The sequence below is a fragment of the Solea senegalensis genome, linkage group LG7 (assembly GCF_019176455.1).
Source record: "Solea senegalensis isolate Sse05_10M linkage group LG7, IFAPA_SoseM_1, whole genome shotgun sequence".
In the NCBI taxonomy this organism is placed as follows: Eukaryota; Metazoa; Chordata; class Actinopteri; order Pleuronectiformes; family Soleidae; genus Solea; species Solea senegalensis.
This window is the reverse complement of record NC_058027.1, coordinates 21,068,575-21,093,379: the sequence shown is the minus strand read 5'-3', so window position 1 is coordinate 21,093,379 and position 24,805 is coordinate 21,068,575. Positions and strand designations below refer to the sequence as shown.

The following is a 24,805-nucleotide window of genomic DNA, read 5'->3' as shown; positions in this document are numbered from 1 at the left end:
TCATAAAACTGTGGGTTATATGAAGAAATTACTTATTATATAATAAAGTGGTTGATGAGCGGCTCAATATGACGTAAAAACGATTGCCAGGGTTTGTCGTGCATTATTGCCAAAATCAAATATCACATTTTTCATTCATTTTAAGTACTGATCATTAGAGATCAGTATAGAAAGCAGTAAATTGTTAATGGAGTGAAGTAATGGAGACGGTTTCACTTTCTCCATCTCCAACACAGTAAATTATTGAGTGCACACAAGTTCGCTGGGAAGCAGGAGTCAAATGTCTAAAGGAAAGTTACACATAATACCAAACACCTGCATTTACATCAACATTTCTGCAACTTCACCTTCAATAAACCGGCACGTCAACCAGTAACTGATAAGAAACTATTTCATTTAAAATGTTACTTTTTCAAACTGGACAGTGATTAACTTCAGTCAATGTTCAAGAGGCCAAAAACATTTACTCTTAAATCTGTGGACACTGAAATCTTAAGTGTGTTCAAATGTGCAGTGTAGTGTGTAAAATTCAGTGCTTCACATTTCCCCTCCAAGTCTTCAGTTAGCATCAAAACTCTCTCCCCCTCTCTAAAAATGAAAAACAATACATACATTCAGGTGAAATGATAAAAATGTCACCAAAACTTGACATTTAAGTGAGTTTTTTTCTGTACATTTTTATTTCATTAAGAATGTCGACTGTGTCGAAATGTTTATTTCTTGTGAAATATTTCTTTTTCAAAAAAGGGTCTATAGATTTCCGACTTTAATTGGAACAGTGAAAGTGAAAACCCAGTGTTAAATGGCTCTATATTCTGACAGCGATCACTGATTCGGAGTTTGCTCAGTGTCGCTCGTTCTCAAAAATGTCTGACATTAAAGAGAAACATTACAACTATCCCACAAAACTTTATCCAATCAGGACACAGAGCTCGTGTTGCAGTTTCAAGCCTCAGACCAAGTGTCACTGGTGAGCATGTAAGACATTTCTCGACTCAGGGGAAACTGAAGTTGGGAAGCACAATTCTTCAAAAATGCTACCCGTTTTCTAGTAATACAAAGCCAGATGCAAATCGGTGAAATATTCCTGAAGTGAATGTTTGTGCCAAACATGAAGAAATTCCCTTAAGGCGTTTGTAAATGTCACGAAAATGGCATGAAAACAAAAACATGCCCGTCACCGAGGCACTGAGGCCGCGTGACGAAACAACACATGCGCTTAAGAAACGGACACTGGGGATAAAGAGTTATTAAGCTTAGACATATTTATCAGGTAGCAGTCATCAAAAATAAGACATTCTACATACATTTGTCAGAAAATAGCCTATTTACCTATTTGACAGTGATTTGATTCAACAAGCCTATTATTAACATAGTCCCAAAACAACTCCAAATGCAGTGCTCCCCCTTCAACAATATCCAATATCTCTGTGACGTACAAAAACGGCCCCATTCTGATGGCAATAGTGTACAAGTCTGTGTCTTTAACAGAAAACTCCCAAAACTAATTTAAGACTGTGGTATCGGCAGGCTGATTAGATGATTAAATGTACTTGAGAACAATTAAAAACCTGAAAATGGACAAAACTCTTAAGCATTTATTTATTAACTTTATTTGGAACATAGCAAAAGACTATATACAAATCTAGTAGTAGAAATGTTTTATCTCCACTGGGTAAGGGTTGCGTTTCTTCTTAAATAGAAGAAACGGCAGGCCTCGAAAACCTTAAAAGTAAACAATGAAAAAGATTAAAACAACATCTGAATAAAACCCCTTAATCAGAGGCAGATTAGGTTCAGTCTCCGGATTTTATCTGTGGCAGCTTTTTGAAACACACACAATGATTTTTTTTTCCCCCACTAGTTCCTTTTTGTGCCCGGCTGATTACAAGGAGCAACACAAAATGGCCACCGATCAAAAATCAAGTTGAGTGGGACAATTAAACTTCCAAAAAATAAAGTCCTCTCATTGCTTTTATTGTATTGTCCTACACACAAAGACAACGGCAGCGGTTTGAGGCATCTGAAGATGCAGAACCGAGAGTTTAACTCAATCCAACACAATTTGGTTCTGATCTTGAGGTGGAGCTACGAGGTTTTTGTTTCTAGACACCACCAACCTCCTCATAGTTTCTTCCGCCGTGTAACTGGTTTTGTAAAAACCATGTTCATAATGCGTTTGCGTCTGAGGTTCATGCCCGGGGCCAGGGCCGGGGCCTCTGCTTCTTTAACCCTCTTCTGTGACCGTGGGAGCGGATCGCCTGGGCTGGGCAGAGGCGAGATCAGGTCGACCTCTGCTTCAGGAGGCGGCTCCAAAGCGGATTTGGATCTGAAGATGGCAAAGAAAAATTAAGATGACACACGGATCAGTTACTTGCACACATTATTTACTGCATGGCTGCCAGTGTAGCTGTAGCCCACACATTTCTAGTACTTAGTCTCGTTGTCAAGTCAAAATAATAAAGTGGCCTTTAAGTTTTAAAAGACAGAAAACAATCTTACTTGGCTGTTTGTTTACGCTTTTTTCTCGTCGTCACATCTGCATGATCTTCTTCAGAACCAGCTGCATCCTAGAACATGAAGAAACAAAACTATTATTTCTCCCTCATGGTCAACGAGGACATTCACGATTTTGTTTTTTTTCCTGAGGCTATGATGCACTGAGATACGGTCAGTTATTTCCGAGCAGAAGAAAGCCTCTTTCATCTGAACCGTCCAACATCCTCAAAGAAATTACATTTGAGTAAAAACAGCTGGGAAAATGATTTAATAAAAGGCCGCTGCAATAAATAACCGGCAATTGATTTGCATCCAGTTCTGCCTTATTTGCTGACAACATTGCCTAAGTAGCACTCTACTGTCAGTGGTGAGTCCTCTTAAAGTAGCTCACCATTGCATCTATGACATGAAACATTACATTTAGCAGTTGATCTGAAGACTAAAACGGTATCGAGTCATGTGGATGTGCCTCAGTTTTTCTGCCACTGCTCAGGTTTTAGTGACCAAACATGGTTTGGAGACTAAACACACAAGTCAGGGCTCCCCCTGGTGGATGATCATGCGTGTAACCCCTGGAGTGTGAGCTTGCACATCACCTGACCTCCCACTTACAGTGCCCAGGGGTGAAAAACACAAATCCCGCCTCCTGCACTGTAAAAGTATGTGTGATCAGTCGCACTTCTCACCTGAAGAGTAGCATCTTTGACTTGTCTCCTGCTGCGAGTCACAGGCGCTGCAGTCTCTTCACTTGGACCAGGCGACTCTGCTCTATGAGCTGACACACAAACATAAAGCAGGTTTAAGGTGGCCATGGACAAACAGATGAACATACCGTTAAGGGTAAATAGACGCTCGTCTCACCTCTTGTTCTTCTCCGTGGCGGGTTGTAGATGATTGAATGCTCGTCCGGACTCAACTCGTTCTCTGGGGCTTCAGGGAGTGGGTCATCTGTCACAGACGGCAGCGTGTCGGCCTGCTCCAATAACGCCTTCGTACTCTTCTTGCTGGTTCTCACCATCTTTGAGACAACTACTCCTCCTGTAATTTAACAGAGTCTGCACTATAACACACCTGCTCCCACACAACAAACACAGCTCAGTCCAAAGCCAGACATACCTTCCTGCTGGAGTCTCTTGATGAGGGCGTCTGCGACGGGAGTTTCAGAATCCACCTCCAGAGGAGAGTTCAGTAAGGGGCGATCTTCCTCTGTGTCGTTCCACAGTTTGCTTCTGGTCGGTCGACGAGAGCTGCTGTGACTAGCGCTGCGGTTTTGTTCAGACTCGTGTAGGTCATCGCCTTCGTTTGTGTGTTCGGTGGTCGTCGCTTGTCTCATCTTTTTTGCACTCTGAGGGAGTGACACAGGAACCAGTTTCACCTGTGAGTGTTATCAATGATGACAATGGATGGATCAGTTTCTCAAACATGCAAAAAGAAAAAACGTATGACCATGAATTGATGCCTAAGTACGTTACTAGTAATACCTGAGCGTGATCATATTTCTTTCTGCAGTAGCAAGTAATTACTGCTAAAGGTATTTAGTAGGAAAAAAACATCAGATAACACTCACTAATATTATTTACAGTGTGTTTGGTGGCAGAGACAGGGACATATTCTCAACACAGCAATAAATCGGTGCTAACTCATAGGATATGTAACAATTTCAATGCGAAAAATATGTTGCTCTCCATCAAATGATTTTTTTCATCAGCATCACTATTACACAACTATATCTAGAAACTAGATTGTAACAGATTCATTCACTTGTTCATTTATACTCTGCCTTTCAGGCAGACAATTACTCTCACAGGTGCAAATGAAAAGCCTAAATTTTGAGGGAAAAAAAGGATGCAATAATTGTAATTTAACGCATTCGTTTTGGAGGGGAGAATTAGTTTAAGTCATATTAGCGAAACACAGCATAAGAAAAAAATTTAATTAAATAATATTAAATAAAGCATAATATGGATTAATGTCTCACACACACATATAAGTATAATCAATGAATAAAATAAATAATAGACAATCCGAATGAGATGATTATTAATATATTTTAGGAAATCTTCCATCCTTACTTGTGGATAAATATCGAGGGAAATACGGCTGGACTGTCGAGTCGCCCTGCCCGGGCTGGGACTTTGCCGTTTTTTGTCCTCGTCGTCCTCCAGCCGCTCCGACTTCATCCTTCTGGAGCTGTGTTTGACGGGTGGAGCGAAACCTTCTTCCACTTCATTCTCCTCTGCCAAGCTCTTTAATGGCGTCGCCTCCACCACGCTACTGCTCAGTATTCTTCGGCTGGATCTCCTGGGAGTGTCTGCCTTAGCACTCCTGCGTTTGGCTGGAGTGGGAGTCTTGGAGGTTGTTCGTCGTCCAACTTTCATTTGCGGCACTTCCTGGTGTTCCTCCTCCTCCTCGTTTATTTCACTGTCTGGAGACTCATCCTCGCTGCTACTCAGGACCCTTTGGCTGGTCCTTGTTGTGGCAGGTTTCTGGGAAACCCGTCGCCTGGAAGGAGAAGAGGCCTTGGAGTTTGAAGTAACAGTGGGAAGCTGGTCCACAGCCTCCTCCTCTTCATCCTGATCTCTAGGAGTTTTGCGAGTACTTCTTCGGGGTGTGCTGGTCTGAACCTGGCTTTTTCTGGGTGTACGACGAGTTGAGACGGGAATCTTTATCTCTGGCTCTACTTTCTCATCCCCCTCAAGCTCCTCTTCTTCCTCTGGGAGAGGAGAAATAAAAGAAACAGCCTTCCTCCCTCTTGTGGTCCTCCTTGTTGGCGTGGAAGGAGCCTTCTTCCTCTGAGAAGTGGGGGTGTTTGGAATAGGTTGTTCATCTCGTTCATTATTCACAGGTTTCTCTTCTTTTCTCGGCCTTCCTCTTGTGGTTCTTTTTTTTTCAATAACTTCAGTAATTTCTGAGGCTCTGAGGTCCTGCTGCTCCTCCTCCACAGCAGTCTCTCCCTCTGCACTGGGGACAATCTGTGTGTCAGTCTCACTGGGGCCGTTCATTTCAGGTTGTTTCTGGTCCACAGCAGGTGTTGGCATTTCCTTCTCCTCTTGTATCTCCTCAACAGCAGGTGTTGATATTTCCATCTCCTCTTGTATCTCAACAGCAGGTATTGATGTTTCCTTCTCCTCTTGCATCTCCTCAGCAGGTGTTGATGTTTCCTTCTCCTCTTGTATCTCAACAGCAGGTATTGATGTTTCCTTCTCCTCTTGCATCTCCTCAGCAGGTGTTGATGTGCATCTCCTCAGCAGGTGTTGATGTTTCCTTCCCTCTTGTATCTCAACAGCAGGTATTGATGTTTCCTTCTCCTCTTGCATCTCCTCAGCAGCAGGTATTGATGTTTCCTTCCCCTTTTGCATCTCCTCAACCGCAGGTATTGGTGTTGCCTTCTCCTCTTGTATCTCAACAGCAGGTGTTGGTGTTTCCTTCTCTTGTATCTCCTCAACAGCAGGTGTTGGTGTTTCATTCTCCTCTTGTATCTCCTCAACAGCAGATGTTGATGTTTCCTTCTCTTGTATCTCCTCAACAGCAGGTGTTGACGTTTTCTTCTCCTCTTGCATCTCCTCAACAGCCGCATCTTTTTTTGCCACAGAGACATCATCAACCACAACCGAAGGGAGTTCCTCTTCTGGAGCTGATGCAAAAAGAGCTGCAGTATTGGGATCTTCAGCCTGCATAACCAATTCTGCATCCTTCAGAACATTGGCCTCCTCTATCTCCTCAGTTTCCCCCATGTTTAAAGCCTGATGGCCAGTTTGGACCTTTTCAGGTTCTGATTCTAGCTCATCTACCTCCATTCCACCCAGGCTATACATGTCTTTCCTCTGGTCATGTTGTGTGATGGTTTGGACTTTTTCAGGTTTGGATTCTGGTTCAGCTACCTCCATTCCATGCAGGCGTTTCATGTCTTTTCTCTGGTCATCTTGTGTGACAGTTTGGACTTTTTCAGGTTCTGGTTCTAGCTCAGCTACCTCCATTCCATCCAGGCTGTTCACGTCTTTCTTCTGGTCATCTTGTATGACTTCTCCATGAAGGGGTGTATCCTGTACATCGGTGCCCAAAAGAATAACCTCAGGTTTGGCCACAGGCTTCTCATTAAGCTCATCACTAGGTTCCTCTTCTGAAGTTTGGATGAAGAAATTGGAGGACTGCAGATCATTCTCCATGGGAAGTTTGTCTGCCTCTTTATTCTCGTCCTCCTCTATATCGAGCATCAGAGAGAAGCCACAGTGAGTTTCAGTCCTCTGATCATCAGGCACAACATTTTCCTGAATCTCGGGGAGATCCAGCGGACCATGTTGTCCCTCCACGAGCTCCAGGGGAACCAGGAGAGTGGTAGAAGGTTTGAGCTCCATGTATGATGACAGTTGCTCTTTGTCCCCCATCCCTCCTTCATTGGTACCAACTCTCACCATCACCACCTCATCCTCCATGTCCCCTTCTACCATCTGTGAAAGAAAAAATACAAAAAGATTAGTAACCAAAGGTGTAAAAGTGGGGATATTCTAACAATAGCAGGTTCCACTCCCAATGTAGTGACAACGTGGAAATTCGGCTGTATGTTTTGATCTTGCTGTGATTCGCTCCCTAACTTCTGGCTATGGTCATGCACAGCACGAGTACGGGCAGATCAGTTAGTAACAGACAGCTTTGCAAGCCAATTTATTTATGTGAAAGAGAAAATATTTGGCATTTATCCTTTAATGGCTATTAAAAGCATTGCTCTGTGTTGTTACCTTCATCTCTACAGCAGGTGTGATCAGGGAGAACTCAGCAGCCTCCTGCTCCGAGAGACTTGGCAGGAAGTGTGCGTGTCCTTGTTGAACAAACACTGAACTGGGCGTGATGGGTGGCAGGTTCCTATTGCCTTGCACCTCCTCAATGATCTCCACCTCACTACCAGAGTCTTCTTCCTCCTCCTCCTCCTCCTCCTCCTCTTCTTCTTCTTCGTCTTCCTCCTCCTCAGATTCTTCCTCCTCCTCATCTTCATCTTCCTCAGATGCAGGGCTAGAAAGTTCTTCACTATCGTTTACACTCACAACAGCTGTAAGAGTTAAAAAAAAGAAAAGAAAGAAAGAAAAGTGGAAAAGTGTAAGTGTCTGAGGAACTGGGTCACAAGGTTGTATTGTAACATTAGAACCAACAGTGTTAATGTGCATGTGTGTGCAGTCTTGCTCACAGTGGGAGTCTGTGCCTGTTGGCTCAGATGATGCCACGGAGGTGTTAGATTTCTGACTTGTGAGAACTGGGGGAGGCTCAGCAGCTGCCTGCTCCTCTCCTTCAACCTCCTCTAGTGACTCACTGGGAGAACACAACATGAGAAATCGTTGTAACTTAGTATTAAGATGGCACGCTGTCAAACGATTTGATCTACAAAGAAGTTACTGTACCTGTTGAATGACACCTGTATCTGTGATGCACTGTGGATTCCTGAGCGGGTGAGTACAGGAGACAGATCGTTGCCAAACAGATGCTGCTGCACAAACTCTGTTAGATCTGTGGGACACCAATCAAAATCATCATCTTTCAAGTACATGTTATTTTGCATTCTTAAAAACAATGCAACATTTGATTTCTCAAGCCATTTCCCCAAAGATTTGTATATTAATTAAAAAAAAATAATTCTCTTCTAGTTATGTGGTGTTAATATGTAGGAAGTAGCAACGTTTTACAGTGTGACAACATAATGGAAGGACAAACCTGCTGAATGTTCCAGATCCTCCTCTGGTTCACTTGTTTGTTCTATGGCTTCACACGGTTTCAGATGCTCAGTAATCTCTGCGGCGTAAGACTGGAAATCTTGTTCAGTGGCTGTCACTGGTTCATCCTGAGATTCGACCACAGTAGCATCCATGGTCTCAGTCACCTGATTACAAACTAGCAGGATACAAAATAAATGAAGCAATGTTTTAGAGAGGTGAAACAAATGATTATAAAATGTAATCTCTGAAAATTCTGAGCACATGATGTCTTTGGATTTTGGTGAAACACCACACCTCTAACATCAAGTGACAGAATTACCTTGACTGGGCATATCCTCAGGGTCAAGGTTTGCAGCATATTGTTGTTTGCTGCTTGATTCAACTTCCTGTTCATCTTCCTGCGCAGACTGAACATCTTTTTCAGCCTCCTGTTTGTGATCTTCCTCTATTAAATCTTTAAATATTGTATCTTCCTTCACCACTTCGTCTTCCTCCAGTGTAAAGATAGGCGTTTGGTCAGGGGTTGGTAAAGGCTTTTCTTCTGGTTCTTCATTTCTGGTTAGAACCTTGATGTTCAGCGTCACAACATCCTCATCTTGCTCTGTCGCTGCCTGTTGCTCTTCAATTTCCTCGTCTATTGATAGAGGTGCGTCATAGTACTCCAGAGTGGTGTCTGTGGACCGCACAGGCGTCTGAGTGGTGTCAAAGCTCAGGCTAAGTCGAGTTTGTGTAGCGTGTGATGTTCTGGTTTCTTCATGGATGGATGAGGACTCAAAGGATCTCAGGTGTGGAGAGGCAACACCACCTTCAGGAGGCATGAACTTCACATGAGGCTGCTCCTTTCCTTCATCTACATCCTCTTCAGTAGGCTGTGCAGACCAAGTATTATCAGCAGCCTTAGAAAGTGTGGAGCCTCTGGTCAACAGGCTAATCTCACTGTCTGCTGCCACCTAGAAAAGAAAACAGGAAAAAAAGTGGTTGGATGATAGATGCAAAAAGAGATTTATTTTTTTAATTATAAAAGGTTCAGGCAAAACGCTTGATCTTTGTCTTACCCCGTTGGTCCATTGGATGTCCTTCTCCAGTTCAGGAGATTCTGCCTCTTTGATGAAAGTGATGCGGCTTTCTTTGCTGCGGAGCGGAGGAGTGATGGAGCGACCTGGAGAAGCAGAAGGGGTGGCAACAGGTGTGGGCCTCAGGCTGCTGCGCAGGATGGACTGCGGAGTGAAGGCTGAGAAAACCGGGCCGGAGGCTGCTAAGGCTCGAGCTCGCTGAGGACACAATCACAAACAGCATAAACAACAAAGTAGCTAAAAAAAATAAATTTATCCATAAAAGCACATACCCACCACCTACAAAGTAAAAAAAATAAATAAATCACATTTGTCTACTTGCCTTGACGACCTGTGGTGTTTGCAGGAGACTGAGTTCAGGAGCTTTGCTGATGCTCTTTGGAGAAACCCAGGAGGTGGGAGGTCTGGGTGGGCTGAGAAGGAGCTGAGGGCTCTTACACGAAGGCTGAACCACCAAGTCCATCAGCCTGCACCACATTCATGACAAAAATAATATACAGCATGAATTAAATCTAATTTACTGCGCCTCCCAAATACAATAAGGACTTTTTAAATGACTTCTCTGGTTTTTTGGCTGAAATAATTCCCAAATATGATCAACTGTACATCTCTGACTCATGTGCTTTCAGATCACAAGGCTGTATTATTGAGGTCGGATTATCCCGCACTGCAGTTAGAACTTGCACTCCTGCTCGGCTATGTCAGATTCTCAGCCCTAACTGCTGCTCAGTTCTCTGCTGCTTTTGACCAGTTCCATTTCCCATCCCGACTGTCTTCTGTCTGATACTGAGGAGCTCAGTTCTTGGTTTCACTCCTCATACCAAACCATCATGGACTCTGTGGCTCCATTAAAAACATGCAAGTGGAAACATTTTAAATTTAAATTTTAAAAAAGGACTGCTGGCGCCATTACCACAACACTGTCAAAGAGACTAAAATGGAATAGCTGTGCAACATTTTTTTGACCAACCGCCATAATCCACATATATCATTGAAAACAATCGACTCCCACAGGCTGTCTGCCTGTAAGTGTCATCTGAAATGTGCGATGACTTTCTGAACTTTTGGTTGAAGGTTGCCACCACTAGGGCTCTCATATTAGCTCCTGCTTCTGGCCCTGCTGTTTTCGATCAGTTTGAGTTTCAGTTTGTGACTCTATCCATGTTAGAGGATATTGTTGACCATATCAAACCTTCTGGTTCCCCTCGTGATGCTGTCCCTCCTCAGCTTTTTAAAGAGGTTTTCCCAGTCATAAGTCAGTTTGTGCCATTATTAACAGTAGCGTGTCTTTTGGTGTGGTGCATGCAAATTTTAAACATGCAGTAGTGCCCTCATTAAGAAACCAGGTCTTGGCCAATCAGTGTTCATAGGCTCATTTCCAAGCTGCCTTTTATCTCAAAACATGGAGAAAATTGTCTATTCTCGGCTTAAGTCTTTACTGGACGAGCATGAGATTTATGTAGCCCTAAAGCAGAAGAATACCTACTCTGTCAAATAACTTATTATTGATTAAAGATTAAAGCTTGGATGGCCCTGAACTTTTTAAATTTGAATAAAAGAAATGGAAATGATGCATGTTTGGACCCAAAGGCTCCTGCGAGTCCCTTCCTGTTGACCTGGGCTCTTTGGTACAAGATGCTAAGCCTACAGACAAATCTGGGTTTTAAGACAGACAATGATTTTAAATTGGACTGTCGAATTGGTGCAGTAATGAAGTTCAGCTTTCTCATTTTAGAAGGTTAACAAAGGCAAAACATATCCTTTCAAAACAGCACTTTGAGACAGTAATCCTTGCCTTCATTACGTCTCGCCTAGATTACTGCAATGCCCTCTATTTTGGAGTATAGTCAGTCTCCCCTCTTACGTCTTCAGCTTATTCAAAATGCTGATGTGAGTCTTTTAACTAGAGCACATAAGAGGGAACACAAAACAACAAGCTTTTTCTGTTGCTGCGCCTGGATTGTGGAACAGTCTTCCTCTGCATGTTAGACATGCCTTGCCACTGTCCATATTTAAAACATACATTTTTACTCTTTGGCTTTTGACCTAATATTAGACATTGATTTCACCTCTTTTTATTGGACGACTTGTCTACTCGTGTTGTTTTTATATATATTTTTATATTCTCTAAGGTATTTTATTGTTTGTTTTTTTAAAGGTCTTTTTTTCTATATTCTATTTAACTCTGATGTACAGCACTTTGTTTATAAAGTTGGATTGGACTGGATGCATTCATGTAGCATTTTAGGTTAATATTGACATTTTAATATGTATTGAGTGTAATACAGAGAAATGTAATAAATCAATACAATATACAGTTGTAGGTGCCATATTAAGTTAAGACAAACAAACAGGGGATTTACATGCATATTATTCAATGTTATTTTAAACACATAACATATAAAATGTAAAGGACAAAAACATTCATTGAACTCTGTGTATATGTCTTCAAGAGTTCCTCAAAGTGAGACCACCCATATTATAACTGTATATTACTGATGTGGAAATTTGTCTTCAACTAGTCCTTTGGTCTAATGTATACAAAATACACCACAATTTGCCAAAGTACCTTGACTTTCGTTTGGAGGTCATGGTGATGGGAGTTCCAAGAAAGGGATCAGGGAGGACAGAAGGCCTGTTGCTCGGGCTCTGAATATTAGCAACACTGGAACTGACAGAAACAAATAAAAAAAAAAAACATTAGAAATTAATTAATAAACCAGAATAATAAAAATGTGTAAGTTTGACATGTGATCCATGCTCACCTCCTGATTGGTGAAGACTGTGGTGTTGTGTCTTTGCATAACCACACCTCCTCAATCTTGGTCAGGACACTGTTGATAAATCCAGCCCTGGAGATCACTTTCTCACTTGCAGAGCGTTTTGATAGAGTTGACAGTGGCTGTGGCCGAGACACTGTAATGACAGAGGTTAAAGAACGTTACATCATCATCATCATATTATTCCTTTATTTCGGTCACTGGGAAAACATGTTACAGCTGCTATGGGTTGGGTTTAACAGTTTGGCTCCAGAAGTAAAATAAAATACTAAAATATATTGCATTACTATATTGACAACAAGCCAGAGGCGTGTATTGTGTCTTCAAAAGAGATATTGGAAAACAAGACTATGCATATAATTATTCTGTCTGGTCAATAAAGAAAATTAATGATGACATTTAATTCTTGAACCAGAGTGATTCTGAAAGAGAGGGGTCACTGATGAAGTGAGATGAAGTGAGTGGAAGATTTCCTTCTTACCCTCTCTGTGAATGGTGTACGGAGGCTGGTAGGGTTTTGCCCTCTCCATTGCCAGTTTTCTTTGGACTCTCGGTAAAACCTTCCCGTACTGTTCCAGTATGGCATTCCTTGTGTTGGCCCGCTCTTTCAGCTTTGGATCTCGTTCATTCTAGAAATAAGAAAATGATTATTAATTATATGGATTTCAAGCAACTCCTTTCTGTCATACTACAATATCACATATTTCTACCCAGTTCATGCTTTGTTAATTGCTGTGGGTGTTGAACGTACCACCAGATTGGTTTTAAGTTTGTGGTTGAGCTGCAGGGCAGGTATATAGTTGGCCTGCTGAAGGTAATGCACCATCAGTAGTTCTCTGTTTTGAAGGCCTCCAGTGCCTTGAAGAAACTTCTCCAGACATTCCTATAAGGAAAAATCCAAGAATCGGGAGTTCAAGCATTAACTTAATAATTCAAAGACACAACTAAAAATCAAGGTATAAGCAGAATCATAAATAAATAGAATCACCGCCCAGTGGTTAAACAGCATGTATGGTACTTACACATGATCAACCCTAAAACAACCCCATCATGCCATGGCTGACAATGGGGCACGGTCATAAAAATACTTTTTGAATTATGAGATTTGTCTCATACCTGTTCAGCCAGACCCAGTGGGAGTTTGAGCAGTTCGGTGACGAGGCCCAGGTCCTGGCAGCTCTCATACAGGACACCAAGCAGCTCACCCTTATTTAGTTGATATGAGTGCTGCCGTACTAAGGACCATGCTTCGATGAGACACCTAGAAAGGGTACATGCCATGTAAGAGGCACTAGCACTGGATTGCCATCATGTGCTCTTTGTTCTTGTTTCAGAATTACACTCTTCTTACCTGTTGTGCAGCAGAACAGACAGGCAGAGCTTGGCCTGGGAGGTGGAGGAAATCGTGGGCTTTGTAAACTGAAGATATCGCAGCGCAATTGCGTGCTGGTCCTGGCACATGAGAGCATTCAGAACACGCTCATGCTGCCATTTAAAGTGACACGCAGAGGCAGCTGGATGCAGGAGCAGTTCAAATGAACTCTAATAGGGTTAAAAAAAGAAAATTGACATTTAAAAAGAGCTAAAGGCTAAATATGAAAAATGATGTCTTAAGGAATAATATAATTAAAATGTGTAAATATATTAACCTGATGGCCGTGATGGTCCAACAACCAGAGGCCCTGCACAAGCTTTACCAGCCCAACAGGAATGGCAAAAGCTGAGGGGAAAGAGTGAATCGATGCTCCATCCTTATTGGGGAATGAATGCATGACATCCAGCAAAAGGTAAATCACCTGAGACAATAGGTCAAGGCTTAAACGAGCAGAGGGCTTGAGTTAGTACATCACTATTCTGATAGAATTTATTTATTTTCTATTAGAATAACATAAAAAAATCCTTTAAAGCCCACCTTAGGAATACTGAATTATAACCCAAGAATAGAGTCAAAACTGCAAAGATTAACTGATACAGCTTTTTGAAATTCATTGCTATACTATTGCTTAGAACCAAAAGCACAATATCAGTTGCAAACACTATCTGGGGAAATTCTAAAAATGACAGATGTTTGAAATATGAAGGATACAATTGCCTGCTTGGTGGCCTCATCAATGTTGTCCAGGAGATAAATGTCCAACAACGCCTTAAGATCAAAGTCACAATCATTATCCTGCTCTTTACAATGTTGTAAAAGCAGAAGTAAACTTTGAGACACATAAAACATATGCATTTGCTTACATGCAACGTTGGTGGTGGATACTGCCCTGTCCCACCCTCATCTCTTTTCCACAGGTTGGTTAATCGTTCACCACACTGACCAACCAAACCATCAATCATCAGACAGTCTGCACACCACTTGCCCCTGACAAGACAAAAAGAGAGTTTCAGCATCAAATGATCTTAAGTAATTTTCACTTGCTATTGAATAAATTCAATATTTCCTTCATCTTTACTGCCTCTGAGTAGAGAGCACTCACTTAGATAGCCTTGTGAGTTCCTCTCTGCGTATAGTGTAATAGTTGCTGATGACTGAGTGGGTGTAGAAAGGTCTGGAGATCTGGAGAGCGTCATCATCTGGTGGGGTAGGAAGGAAGCGGCGTAGAGAGGGGGAGATATGCAAAAGATTAAATCTCAGAGAAATAAATCAGACATAAAACACAAACAAATTTGCCTTTGTGTTTTTACCTGATCCCTCTGGCAGGAGACCAGTGCGACAGAACCACAGTACCACCTGAGCGTACTTGGATATCAGACTGGACACCATGTTCTTGTTTATCAGCCCCACTAGCCCTAAACAACAAAAACATAAACACAACTTCTTAACAACAACAAATAAAGCATTATAACACATGTACTTATTTACTATATATGGCAAAGGAACAAAGGGGCAGTCACAAAACTTTGAGATGGCTGCACCATGCATGAATAGTTGGTGAAAGCGTTGGAAACAGCAAATGGTTGTAGTACTGTTTATTGCCAGTTATATGCTATGTGTGTCTCAAAAAAACACAATGCACGAATATATTTAATGGTTGGTTCGCTGAAAGTCTATTGTTGGTGTGTGACTAGGTTCCATATTCCAACCATTCCCTATCAATATAGGGAATGGGGTTAATTCTTCAAGTTCTGTTTGTGGATAATTCCTTAACCTTAAGTTTGTTGCCATCTCGCTTTACTTGCATAGCTGTTATGCTTTGTCTTGCCTCCATCCGTTATTATCAAAATACATCACTCTGTGTCACCACAGAGGAACAAAGAGTTACGTGGAACTGATGTGTGTACGGACATGTTATACTCTTAAGGTTTATACTTTTAATTTAGGTAACTACTTCTCACCCTCTCTTACAAATGCCTTCTCAAAACTCTTCCCATACATACACAAAAACCTATAAAATGCAATAAACTCAAGGAAAATATTAAAAACGTCCTCTTTGACATTAGATCCTCCGTGAAAGATCCAGTTTTATCTACTTGGATATCTTGTCTGCAAAACGCTTTGTGTGGAAATACATTTTAAGAGTGACTTATTTAGGTGAGCTCTCTGATTGACTGATCAAAAGTATATTTAGGAATTCTTACCCATGCATGAAACGGCATTGGATTCAAACCATTTCTGGAATACCAAATACTGGCAGAGGATTTTCACAGAACAGAGACACCAATTGCACATGTTACTGTGTGCGTGTTAACATGAGACCTTTTTGTGTGAGCTCCTGAGCTTCATTGAGGAGACAGTGGAATACGGTGCCGAGGTTACCCAGCAGCCTCTGGGTGTGCTGGAGCAACTGCAGAGTCTGAGGGTCTGTGAAGTTTGAAGAGCTGTCAAACAGCGGTGCACCTATAAAAAGCACACCAAACGGAAAAACATAAATTACTATGAGGTGTGTGTGTGTATCACTTAAAACAAGAGTCTCTGAAAAATCTGAATCAAATATTTTCATATATACACATATATACACACATACATACATATATATACATACACACACACACACACACATATACATATATATAGATATTATGCTCTGGGCAACTGATAAAGTCTATATGAGATGAGCTTATGGTGGATTATTGGTGCAGAAGAAAACAAAAACATGTGGGAACATATCCCACACAGTTGGCTTTTACATAACAAATGTTTTATTTTAGCCCCGTTTAATATGAACATTTCACACTGTAAAGCTATGTGTGAAAACTGTATAAATTAAAGCATAAAATAGTAGATCCCCATTTAAACATACAGATTCCATCCAGTTCCTCCTTGGTCTGGATGACTTTGTTCCAGGCCCAGTCCAGGACGTAGCGCAGGTTCAGTGCAGAGCCTGGTTGTTCTGTTGAATGACAGAAATTGAAGGATGAGCCCTGAGTCACTGATCTGCTGCGTCTCACACAGGAAGCTTAACTGCTGCTATGTTTTACGTACTGTAGGAGCTGCATTTGAAAACTGCCTTAAATAATACCATTTATCAGCTAAACGAGCTAACGACTATTCCTAACTAAAGACCCTTCAGTATGAACCCTGTATCCAAAAATTTTAAGCGTTCAGTAAACAAAAACTTGAGGATTGTTTTCAATATATATTTTGCTGTGAACTGAGAATAAACTCAAGAAAAGCATAGCACTTCACTTGTGTGAGACATGCTTAATGGGCTGGTGAAGTGAAAATCAAGACTTCCAGACTCACACCTCCTAGTGCAGCCCTAGCCTTACTGACTAAACTACAATGGGTGCAAAGGATTTGAAAAGGACAAGAAACAGTATGGCACTCTTTGTCCATGAATCTTCACCTTCTGCAGTCCACTGTTTGATGCAGCCAGTAATTAATCCCAGGGCACTGGTCTCCACCGCTGTGGATAAGATGGCATCTAGCTGCTCCTCCTGAAATCCAACATTTTGTTGCATGTGAAAATTACTATCCACACCTCAAATAAACATTATACATTTAACTCTTGTTTATTTGTAGTGGGTTACTATGGCTGGGTATTGAAGTTTTCAATATATATATCAATATGAATAGCTGGACTTCCGCCTCTCAAAACACAACAAAGACTCTAACTCACTTACAACACATTTATGATTACAGGTGATACACAGGAATTTCAATACCAAGTTAACCCAGCCCTATGTGTGATGCTGTCTGCATGACACATGATAAAGCTGAAGCTGCGTTGCCTGAGTTAATTTTTTTAAATGTGAACAAAAAGGAAAATAAAAGTATGGATCTCCTGGGAGTGTACTGCTCAGCTGAGCGTGTACCTGAGAGAGGCTGGAGGCCTGAGTGTCAGCCAGGCGAGATGGGAGTAGCCCAGACATGAGGCAGCGGGAGTAGCATGCGGAGATGATATCACTGGAACAAGGAGCAGCTTTCCTCAAAAAGCTCAGGGTCTGGTTTTAATGACAACATGGATGTGTAAAAATATAGTCTACTTTAAACATATATATAAAAAAATTAGAAATACAAATCAATAAACATGAAAAACTTGCCTCTTTCTGATACCCGGGGCAGGTTAGGTGCACAATTCCAGAGTTGAGCAAACAGGTAGCATCTGTGACATTTAAGAAAAAAAAAACATTTCAAATACAAAACATATGTAAACAAAATATATTCTTTTACATGGGAGGTGGTGGAACATTTTATATGCACCCTTACCGAAGTTGTAATTGGTGGGGTTAAAGTACTGTTCTGGTGGTGGGCAGGTGAAGGGCAGTGCCCTGGCCAAGCTGCGGTCATGTACCACCACATCTAGGAGGACATGTGGTGACACCATGTGCACCACCGAGTCCAGAGACCAAACTGCCAGGTAGGGACAATTTTGCAGAGACTCCCCCATTCTGACAACACAAAAGTATAAATGAAAAGCTGCGCCACATACCACTCATGTCAGATGCATAGAAGTAAATAATATAGTAACACTAATAAAAATTAAGCATTTATACTGTATGTACCTTAAAGAGTCAGGCATCTGTGCATGGTACCAACGGTTGATGTCAAAAACTCCTATGAAGGTGGATGGGGTTCCCTGACCATAGGCTTTGACTTGCCAGCTGAAGAGAGACACGCTGGTGTCCGGAGATGCAGCTAAAAATGAAGAGATGTATGAATGATGTGATCAAGATGAAAGCAAGTAGAGACAGCAAAGAGAAAAAACATTCTCCTGTGATTTAGAACATGTGGTTTTAAAGCTCAGGTCTCTAAGCTGGCCATAGCAAGATGCACTGTGAAATACTCCCTCCCACTGGTCCTTTGTTTCAGTGATGTACAACTCTACAGCTTGTTTTGAATACCCACACAGTAAATGCATGGGCAGGATGCACACAGTTAGGCAAGTTGGTTAGTGATGTATGTCAGCCAAATCATTCCATATATGTTTTGTATTATATATTGATGTCTATAAAGACATGAAGAGGACTCAAACATAAAATAATAGTGTTTCAGAAATAAATTACAGACCTGAGCTTTGGTGTTGTTAAAAATGTCAACAATAACTAAAACATCCACAAAGTAGCTCCCTAAAAACCCTAAAGTCTTCCACAAGTATTCCAAGGAGAAGCATGTTACCTTCGTTCATGCTGTCATCCCTGTCAGGATGGGATCTGAATTTCTCGATGGTGCGGCAGCTTAGCAGACGGGTGTTTGTCGTCTGTGTCCTGAGAGGGAAACCTGTGCCACTTAGCTCCTGACTGTAGCGTTCCTCACAGTACTCCAGACCCTAAGTGGAACAGAGACAAAAAAGGGAGAATTAATCAAGCAGGGTCAACATTTAGTGCAATTACCGGGAATGACATGATGGAATCAACAAACCTCATAAAGGATCTTCCCAGAAGATAAACACTTCCTCTCACTGAAGGCCAGCTGAAGCAGATGGAGGCTGACTGTATCTCCCTCGCTGCAGAGGAGATAAATGGAAAATAACAGCTTGAAAAAACAAAACAAAAAAAACATTGCCTGGATAACAGGACTGCACAATTCTGGGGAAAAAATAGAATATGGATTTTCATGCTTAGAATTGAGAAAATGTTTTTCTCAACAATGTTTTGTTTAAATGCCATCACATTACATTTTTTTTCTAATTCATAACTGACCATAGCACCCCAAGGATATGGTCAGTCACCCTGATGCACAAGACTAAACGGTCAAAAGATCATAACTATCTACACTACCAGATTGAGGGGGGAAAAGCCAACTCCATCTGCAAGGACAGCAAAACTAAAAAACTCTGGAACAGCTTTTATCCAAGAGCAGTAGCCTCCACCATCACAGCTCTTACCACATCACACACACTTAATTTCTCTAATCAGTAGAGGAAAGGACACTAAATTCAGCAAGCAATGTGGCAATAAGGTACTTTAAACGTTAAAGGTGCTAATGCTTTGTGCAATTTTTTAATTGTTTTAAATGTATTTCCGCTACCATTTATTCTTTTTTATTTAATCTAGGTTTTAAGGTGCATAGCATTATTTTAGTTTTTTTTATTTTATCTTATTCTGTTCTTTTGTTCCAACATTTTACTAAGAGAGCCTTGCTGAAATTCATTAAATCTTGTGTAGAATGACAATAAAGATATTAATTCTTTCATAACTACAATAATCAACTGTTGCCAGATCAACCCCTGTTCTTAGTACACTGCCTTCTATTAGTTTTTAATAACAAACAGTCACACTGACAACAGACTGCAGCTCATACTGGTGTATGCCTGAAGAAGGACTTACAGGTCCTGAGAAGACTGGACAGCCCAGAGATAGCAGCAGTTTCTGGGGTCATTCTCTGGTTCCTGGAAGGTGAAGGCGTACACAGCGACCCCGCCACCCTCTAACTGGGAGTGGTATCTACATAAAAACAACACAACAATGTATACACTCAAATTTGTGTCATTTACATCATAATACACATCAGTGGTATAACATTATAACTGTGCAGCGAGGAGGCCAGCTCCAGTCCAACTGAATATCTGCAGTGATTCAACTCCCAATCTCATTATGCGATTGTGTTAGTCTGACTATGAGAAAAATATAATTTAATTTGAACTAAGGTCTGGTTTTAGTCAGAACTCAGAATTAAAAAGATTAGTTTTTTTCTAATACTGTGTAAAGGTCATGTGTGAACCATCCCATCCTCCTCGCCCATCCTCAACTTAAACAAAGTAGAAATGGTAAACCAAAGACTCACTCTTTCTTAAGAGTCTTCATGTTCCACAGCTGTAAATATCCATTGGCAAACCCCACTGCCAGCTGGTTGGTCCTGGAGATGTACTGCAGAGCTGTGGCTCCGACTCCACTCGGCCCATTCAGTTGGAGACAAAGATGTCTACCCTGTCTGGTGCCCACTTCTCTCAGCCTGGGGATGTCTGCAGGAGACTTGGTCACTACCTGCAGGGCTGTGAACACAAAGCAAAATAAGATATTCATTAACACATTTACTTGCATAAGAAAACAGAGGTCTGCAATGGGCCATCAATGTCCACATGTTTAACCATTTTCATCCAGAGCCCATTTCCAAAAAATATATGGTGCAGGATTGAGGAATGTGACCATGTTCTTATTCCAAATACATTCTTTGTGGAACAAAATACAATGCAAAGGCACAGCCTGTAAACCCAATCAATTGTTAGACCAGCTGCTTACCTGAAGCTTCCAGTTCACTCTGGCTGCCAGACAGGTCATCGAGACAAAGATCCACAAGCAGAACGTGACCAAGATCCGTAACCACAGCAGCAATGCCAAAGAACCATCGCAAACTCTGGTGGAGGTGTTGTGTGGAAGTGCTTGCTCCACCATAACTCACTAAAGGCTCTATGGCTGTGATCTAGATCAGAGAAGGGCAACATACAGATTTCAGTGCCTTGTGTTGGATAAGAATGCAAGATCAGACACATTTATGTTACTGCTTTTCAAAAGTTCAAGTCCAAAAGTGTTTCCTTAGGTCTAAATCCTATAATATATCTCTGAAAACATGTTGTGCCACCATAGCTGATAATTCAGTTTGAGAAAAAAAACAGTAAACCAACTGAAGTGATTCACCGACTGTGGTTTCTGTAAAATTGGGTGTTTTCGGTGTAATGATAGGGTGTCTCAATGGAAAACGGTCATTATGGCCCCGTCTTACAATGAACAAAACAAGATTCAAGGGTCAATACTAATTTCAGACCATAACAATTTCTGCAAAAGTATACAAACTATACACCATGTTTCACTACAAGAATATTGCACAGACAACCAGTACATTCCACATAAAGCCATCTTACAATAAGATACAATGTAGGTTTATTGATCCCAATAAAGAAATTAATCTTGTGTTGTGTGGAACAAGTTTGACTAACAAAACCCCAATGATGTTGGAAATCCAATGACTAAGTATTTCTCTATTACTATAAGGGCTATTTTTTATTACTCATATATACCTACTTAGATGAATGCACAATTGGAAAATTGGCTTTATGACCATCTCAACATGTGAAGAGTAAAGAGCACAGCCAACTCACCCTGCCTGGTATAACCACAGCTTTGACCACCCTTGACACTGCCAAGTCATAAAGACACAACACATTGCCCTCTGTTTCTTCCAAACCAACCAGCAGTCCAGACCTGGTCAAAGTAAACAAAAACAGAGTTACCTTTTTATGTTTGATGTTAATGATACAATTAATAACATTTATTTGTTACAAAATACAGTAATCCAGAATACCATTAAACATACACCATACTGTTGAGTACAATTCATGTACCGGTACACAAGTGATAAATAAAAAGATGAAGATAAGAAAGACAGATAGTGACACAAAGCACTAACCTTTTGAGCCAGCTGAAGTCTCTGGCAGCGAGGACATTGGGTGGATGCTCCCCTCCACCACTAAAGCAGTATGCTGACAGACGCTCTCCTGTCACTGCATGCACAACCTCCAGATGGGGGCCACAGGCCAGCCAGGCCAGACCACTGCGACCTTTAAACAGAGACAGAAATCAATTTAGAAGGTTGTCTTATAGATTTATTTGAAGGTTGTCATTGAGCAGGGTATAGTTTTTCCTCACACTTCTCATAAACCAACCAACAAACGCCCCCTTAACATATTGACATTTAAGCATGAAAATAATTTAGTTCTCTAAAACTTCTGAAAGGTTCTGCCAATTTTAACAAATATTGATAATTTAAAACAGACTTACCAACAGTGAACTTCCCATGAAGAACAGAGTCAAGAGTGATTTCATCCTCACCCAGAGCATTAACAGTCACTCCAGGGAAAGGCAGTAGGCTGCTGGTGACTTGCGCAGTCAGATTATGCATTGCTCACTGTACAACCAACACAGGACATGTAGTATTTTAGAAATCAGCTTTTTTTCTTTTATAAATAACAGCAACATTACTGATTAAGTTCTGTGGCAAAATGCTATCTTATTCTGTAAATATCAAGCCCTACATAATGCCTCACTGAGTAAACAATAGCCAACAGTAAAATGCTAACCTGTGGAAAATCCCACCTGAACCTGTCCAACTCAACAAATCTGCTTCATGTTTAATGCACCACAGGGTTTTCACACTACAAAAGAGCTCTTTCTTGGACACCACAGTTGCACCCACATTTGTCAGTCAAATGTGCTGTAAGCAAACTTGCTGAGTGACAACTGCTGCTGCAACAGAGTTTGCGCTTGCTGTCAAATGAGCAACACCACATGGCATAGTACTGCTACACACTGATAGATGTGTAGTCTTGTGTAAATGTGTTCATGTTTGTGGTACATCTTTTACAATAATCCAACAAGTCAACACATCATTTTGCAGGTTTTTGTATGTATATGTGCCTCAGATAACATACATAAGATTAAGTTGTGATTTTATTTATTTAATCTGTCAATTGGGAATGTTTGCTTTAGCTATTCAAAATAATATTGGGTGTCATATTGTGTGGTATTGCAAATTGGGTCGCGCTTGCTCGTCATCTTTGAGTGGGTCACAAAACTCCCCACATAAAAATGTTGGTAAACACTGTTGTACTGTATACACGGTGGAGCTTTCAATGCCGGTCAACCTGGATGGAAACAGGACACAACACTGCCCTCTGCGATCACAAAGGAAAACACACCAATTTCAAGCGAACTCCCGCGCAACAAGCCTGTCACTGCGCTGCCACATGCCACAGCTATATGAAACCTGAAACGTGAATACATTTCATGACAATAACAACGCAAACGAGTTCTTAGCTGTGCGCTTAAACGTAGCGCGATACTGTTACGGACACACTAATATAGGCAAAAGTGCTGCAACTGCAAACAAGGTTTTAAAAAATAATATTAGCTTTGCCACATCCAACATCTAACGTTCACGTGTGAGGGGTTTGAATGTATCGTGATCGTATCGTAACGTGATACATGAACTCTCACAACTTCAGCAACAACACCCATTGCAAACACTAACTGAATTACAAACTTTATAGTCTTACAAACGCCGGGTAGCCGAGATATGGGAGTAATATTAGCTCGTTTGTTAGCGTATACGGAGTAAGGCTTAGCATTTGCAGCAGCACTTTCCAGCGGCGAGCTTAGCTTTGCCCTAATGTAAACATAAAATGTATTGCCATCTGTGTAAACCGTGAATTACAAGTGTTACACAAAAGTAACAGCAACGACACGTTAAGAATACTGTCATGTTATTTATCCCAGGAGAAGAGTTACTGCCAGTTACATTAGCAGGCTAACCAGTTAGCCCGCAAGGTCACGAAGGATTACAATCTGCGAGCCCGACGTTAAAGTTGAGTAAGCTAATTTAGCCTAGCTCAAGACGTGAGTGAGCATTTAGGTTACTGGGCTGGCAATGTTGTTATTCCACATATGGGCTGCTGTTAAATGATCAGACATGTGGTGAAAAGAATGCGCAGCGCGGTGCATTTAACATGTGTCATTTGATATCATTGAGTTCAGAATGAGCAGTTTAAGGCAAAGTCGGGGTGGCTAGCTGGACTAGCCTTAGGTGTCTTGCTACTTTAGCTAACCTACGTTAAAACTATGACAGCCGAGATATATGTCACCAGTGGCAACATCACACACCTCTGCCATGAGATACACATATTTTCTAAACTTTGGTGTGTGAAGTAAGCCAGAAAAAAATGTAGTAGAGTGGTGTAGATTTGTCCAAACGTTCTGTAGCCAGATGACAAGCAACTAGCTTGTGGCTATATTAGCAACACCATCGGTAAGAGTGGGTCTTCGTGAGCAACGGGAGAACACATTTATGTTGCATAAATGCTATTATCACTGAGTTTCGATCTGTGTATTCACCTAGGGCTGTTCCTGTGAGCTATCGGTTAGCTCTCTGTCCACTACGTCAGAAAACGTGATGCAGTTCATCACAAACTGGTGCCACCATTAACGGACACGAGACACTGACCTGTCCGGTGATGTTGACGGCTTTAGTGAAGCCACTGATGTTTCGTTTCCCTTGACAAGTCTGTGGATACCTGCTTTCACGTGTCATAATCCGTTGCTTTTAAGTATACCTCATGCGTAAACGCCGCGGACTTGATTCCTGACGTCTACAGCGGACTGAAAGGAGAGCAGCGCTTGATGCGCGTCTTCTTCGGCATCCTTGGTAAAAATGGTTCATTTCAGAATACTGCCCTCCTCTGTTTGGGGTGTAAACACTACTGTTGGCACCAAATTCTCAAATCCATCGATTATTATTTTTTCTTAGATTAGTTGTATTGAAGACTGTAACTGCCATTATTAAAAAAACAAACACAAAAAAACAGTAATACAAAAAGAA

The 24,805-nt window shown here is 41.3% G+C and overlaps 1 protein-coding gene across 4 annotated transcripts; it reads right to left on the bottom strand.

The window, feature by feature from the left end:
* Nucleotides 1-1,250: 1,250 nt before the first annotated feature.
* Nucleotides 1,251-24,633, bottom strand: ahctf1 (AT hook containing transcription factor 1). Of its 4 annotated transcripts, none has more exons than XM_044030095.1 (41): nt 24,431-24,633; nt 22,213-22,339; nt 21,842-21,992; nt 21,534-21,636; nt 20,677-20,857; nt 20,222-20,429; nt 19,765-19,881; nt 18,857-18,941; nt 18,614-18,764; nt 18,001-18,133; nt 17,705-17,886; nt 17,539-17,600; nt 17,311-17,439; nt 16,842-16,932; nt 16,296-16,385; nt 15,752-15,892; nt 14,740-14,844; nt 14,532-14,628; nt 14,293-14,416; nt 14,141-14,197; nt 13,704-13,850; nt 13,406-13,596; nt 13,171-13,315; nt 12,806-12,937; nt 12,536-12,683; nt 12,040-12,190; nt 11,844-11,945; nt 9,597-9,741; nt 9,257-9,472; nt 8,521-9,151; nt 8,200-8,376; nt 7,890-7,995; nt 7,679-7,800; nt 7,236-7,543; nt 5,797-6,947; nt 4,572-5,733; nt 3,616-3,874; nt 3,361-3,537; nt 3,186-3,274; nt 2,503-2,570; nt 1,251-2,329 (listed from the first exon to the last, which is right to left on the bottom strand). In XM_044030095.1, the coding sequence occupies exons 2-41, from the start codon at nt 22,331-22,333 to the stop codon at nt 2,125-2,127; spliced, it is 8,160 nt and encodes a 2,719-aa protein (XP_043886030.1). In that variant the 5' UTR covers nt 22,334-22,339; nt 24,431-24,633; the 3' UTR covers nt 1,251-2,124. The 4 variants fall into 4 exon arrangements, with proteins under 4 accessions (XP_043886030.1, XP_043886032.1, XP_043886033.1 ...); XM_044030097.1 differs by having other exon boundaries at nt 3,616-3,844; XM_044030098.1 differs by having other exon boundaries at nt 4,572-5,714; nt 5,817-6,947.
* Between the last annotated feature and the right edge of the window lie 172 nt (nt 24,634-24,805).

Coding starts and splice junctions, on each gene's coding strand:
- ahctf1 (XM_044030095.1), bottom strand. CDS start 22,333: ATGCATAATCTGACTGCGCAAGTCACCAGCAGCCTACTGCCTTTCCCT. Junction 7,801..7,889: donor ATACAGGTGTCATTCAACAG/GTACAGTAACTT, acceptor GTGTTCTCCCAG/TGAGTCACTAGAGGAGGTTG. Junction 3,875..4,571: donor CCCTCGATATTTATCCACAA/GTAAGGATGGAA, acceptor TAACACTCACAG/GTGAAACTGGTTCCTGTGTC.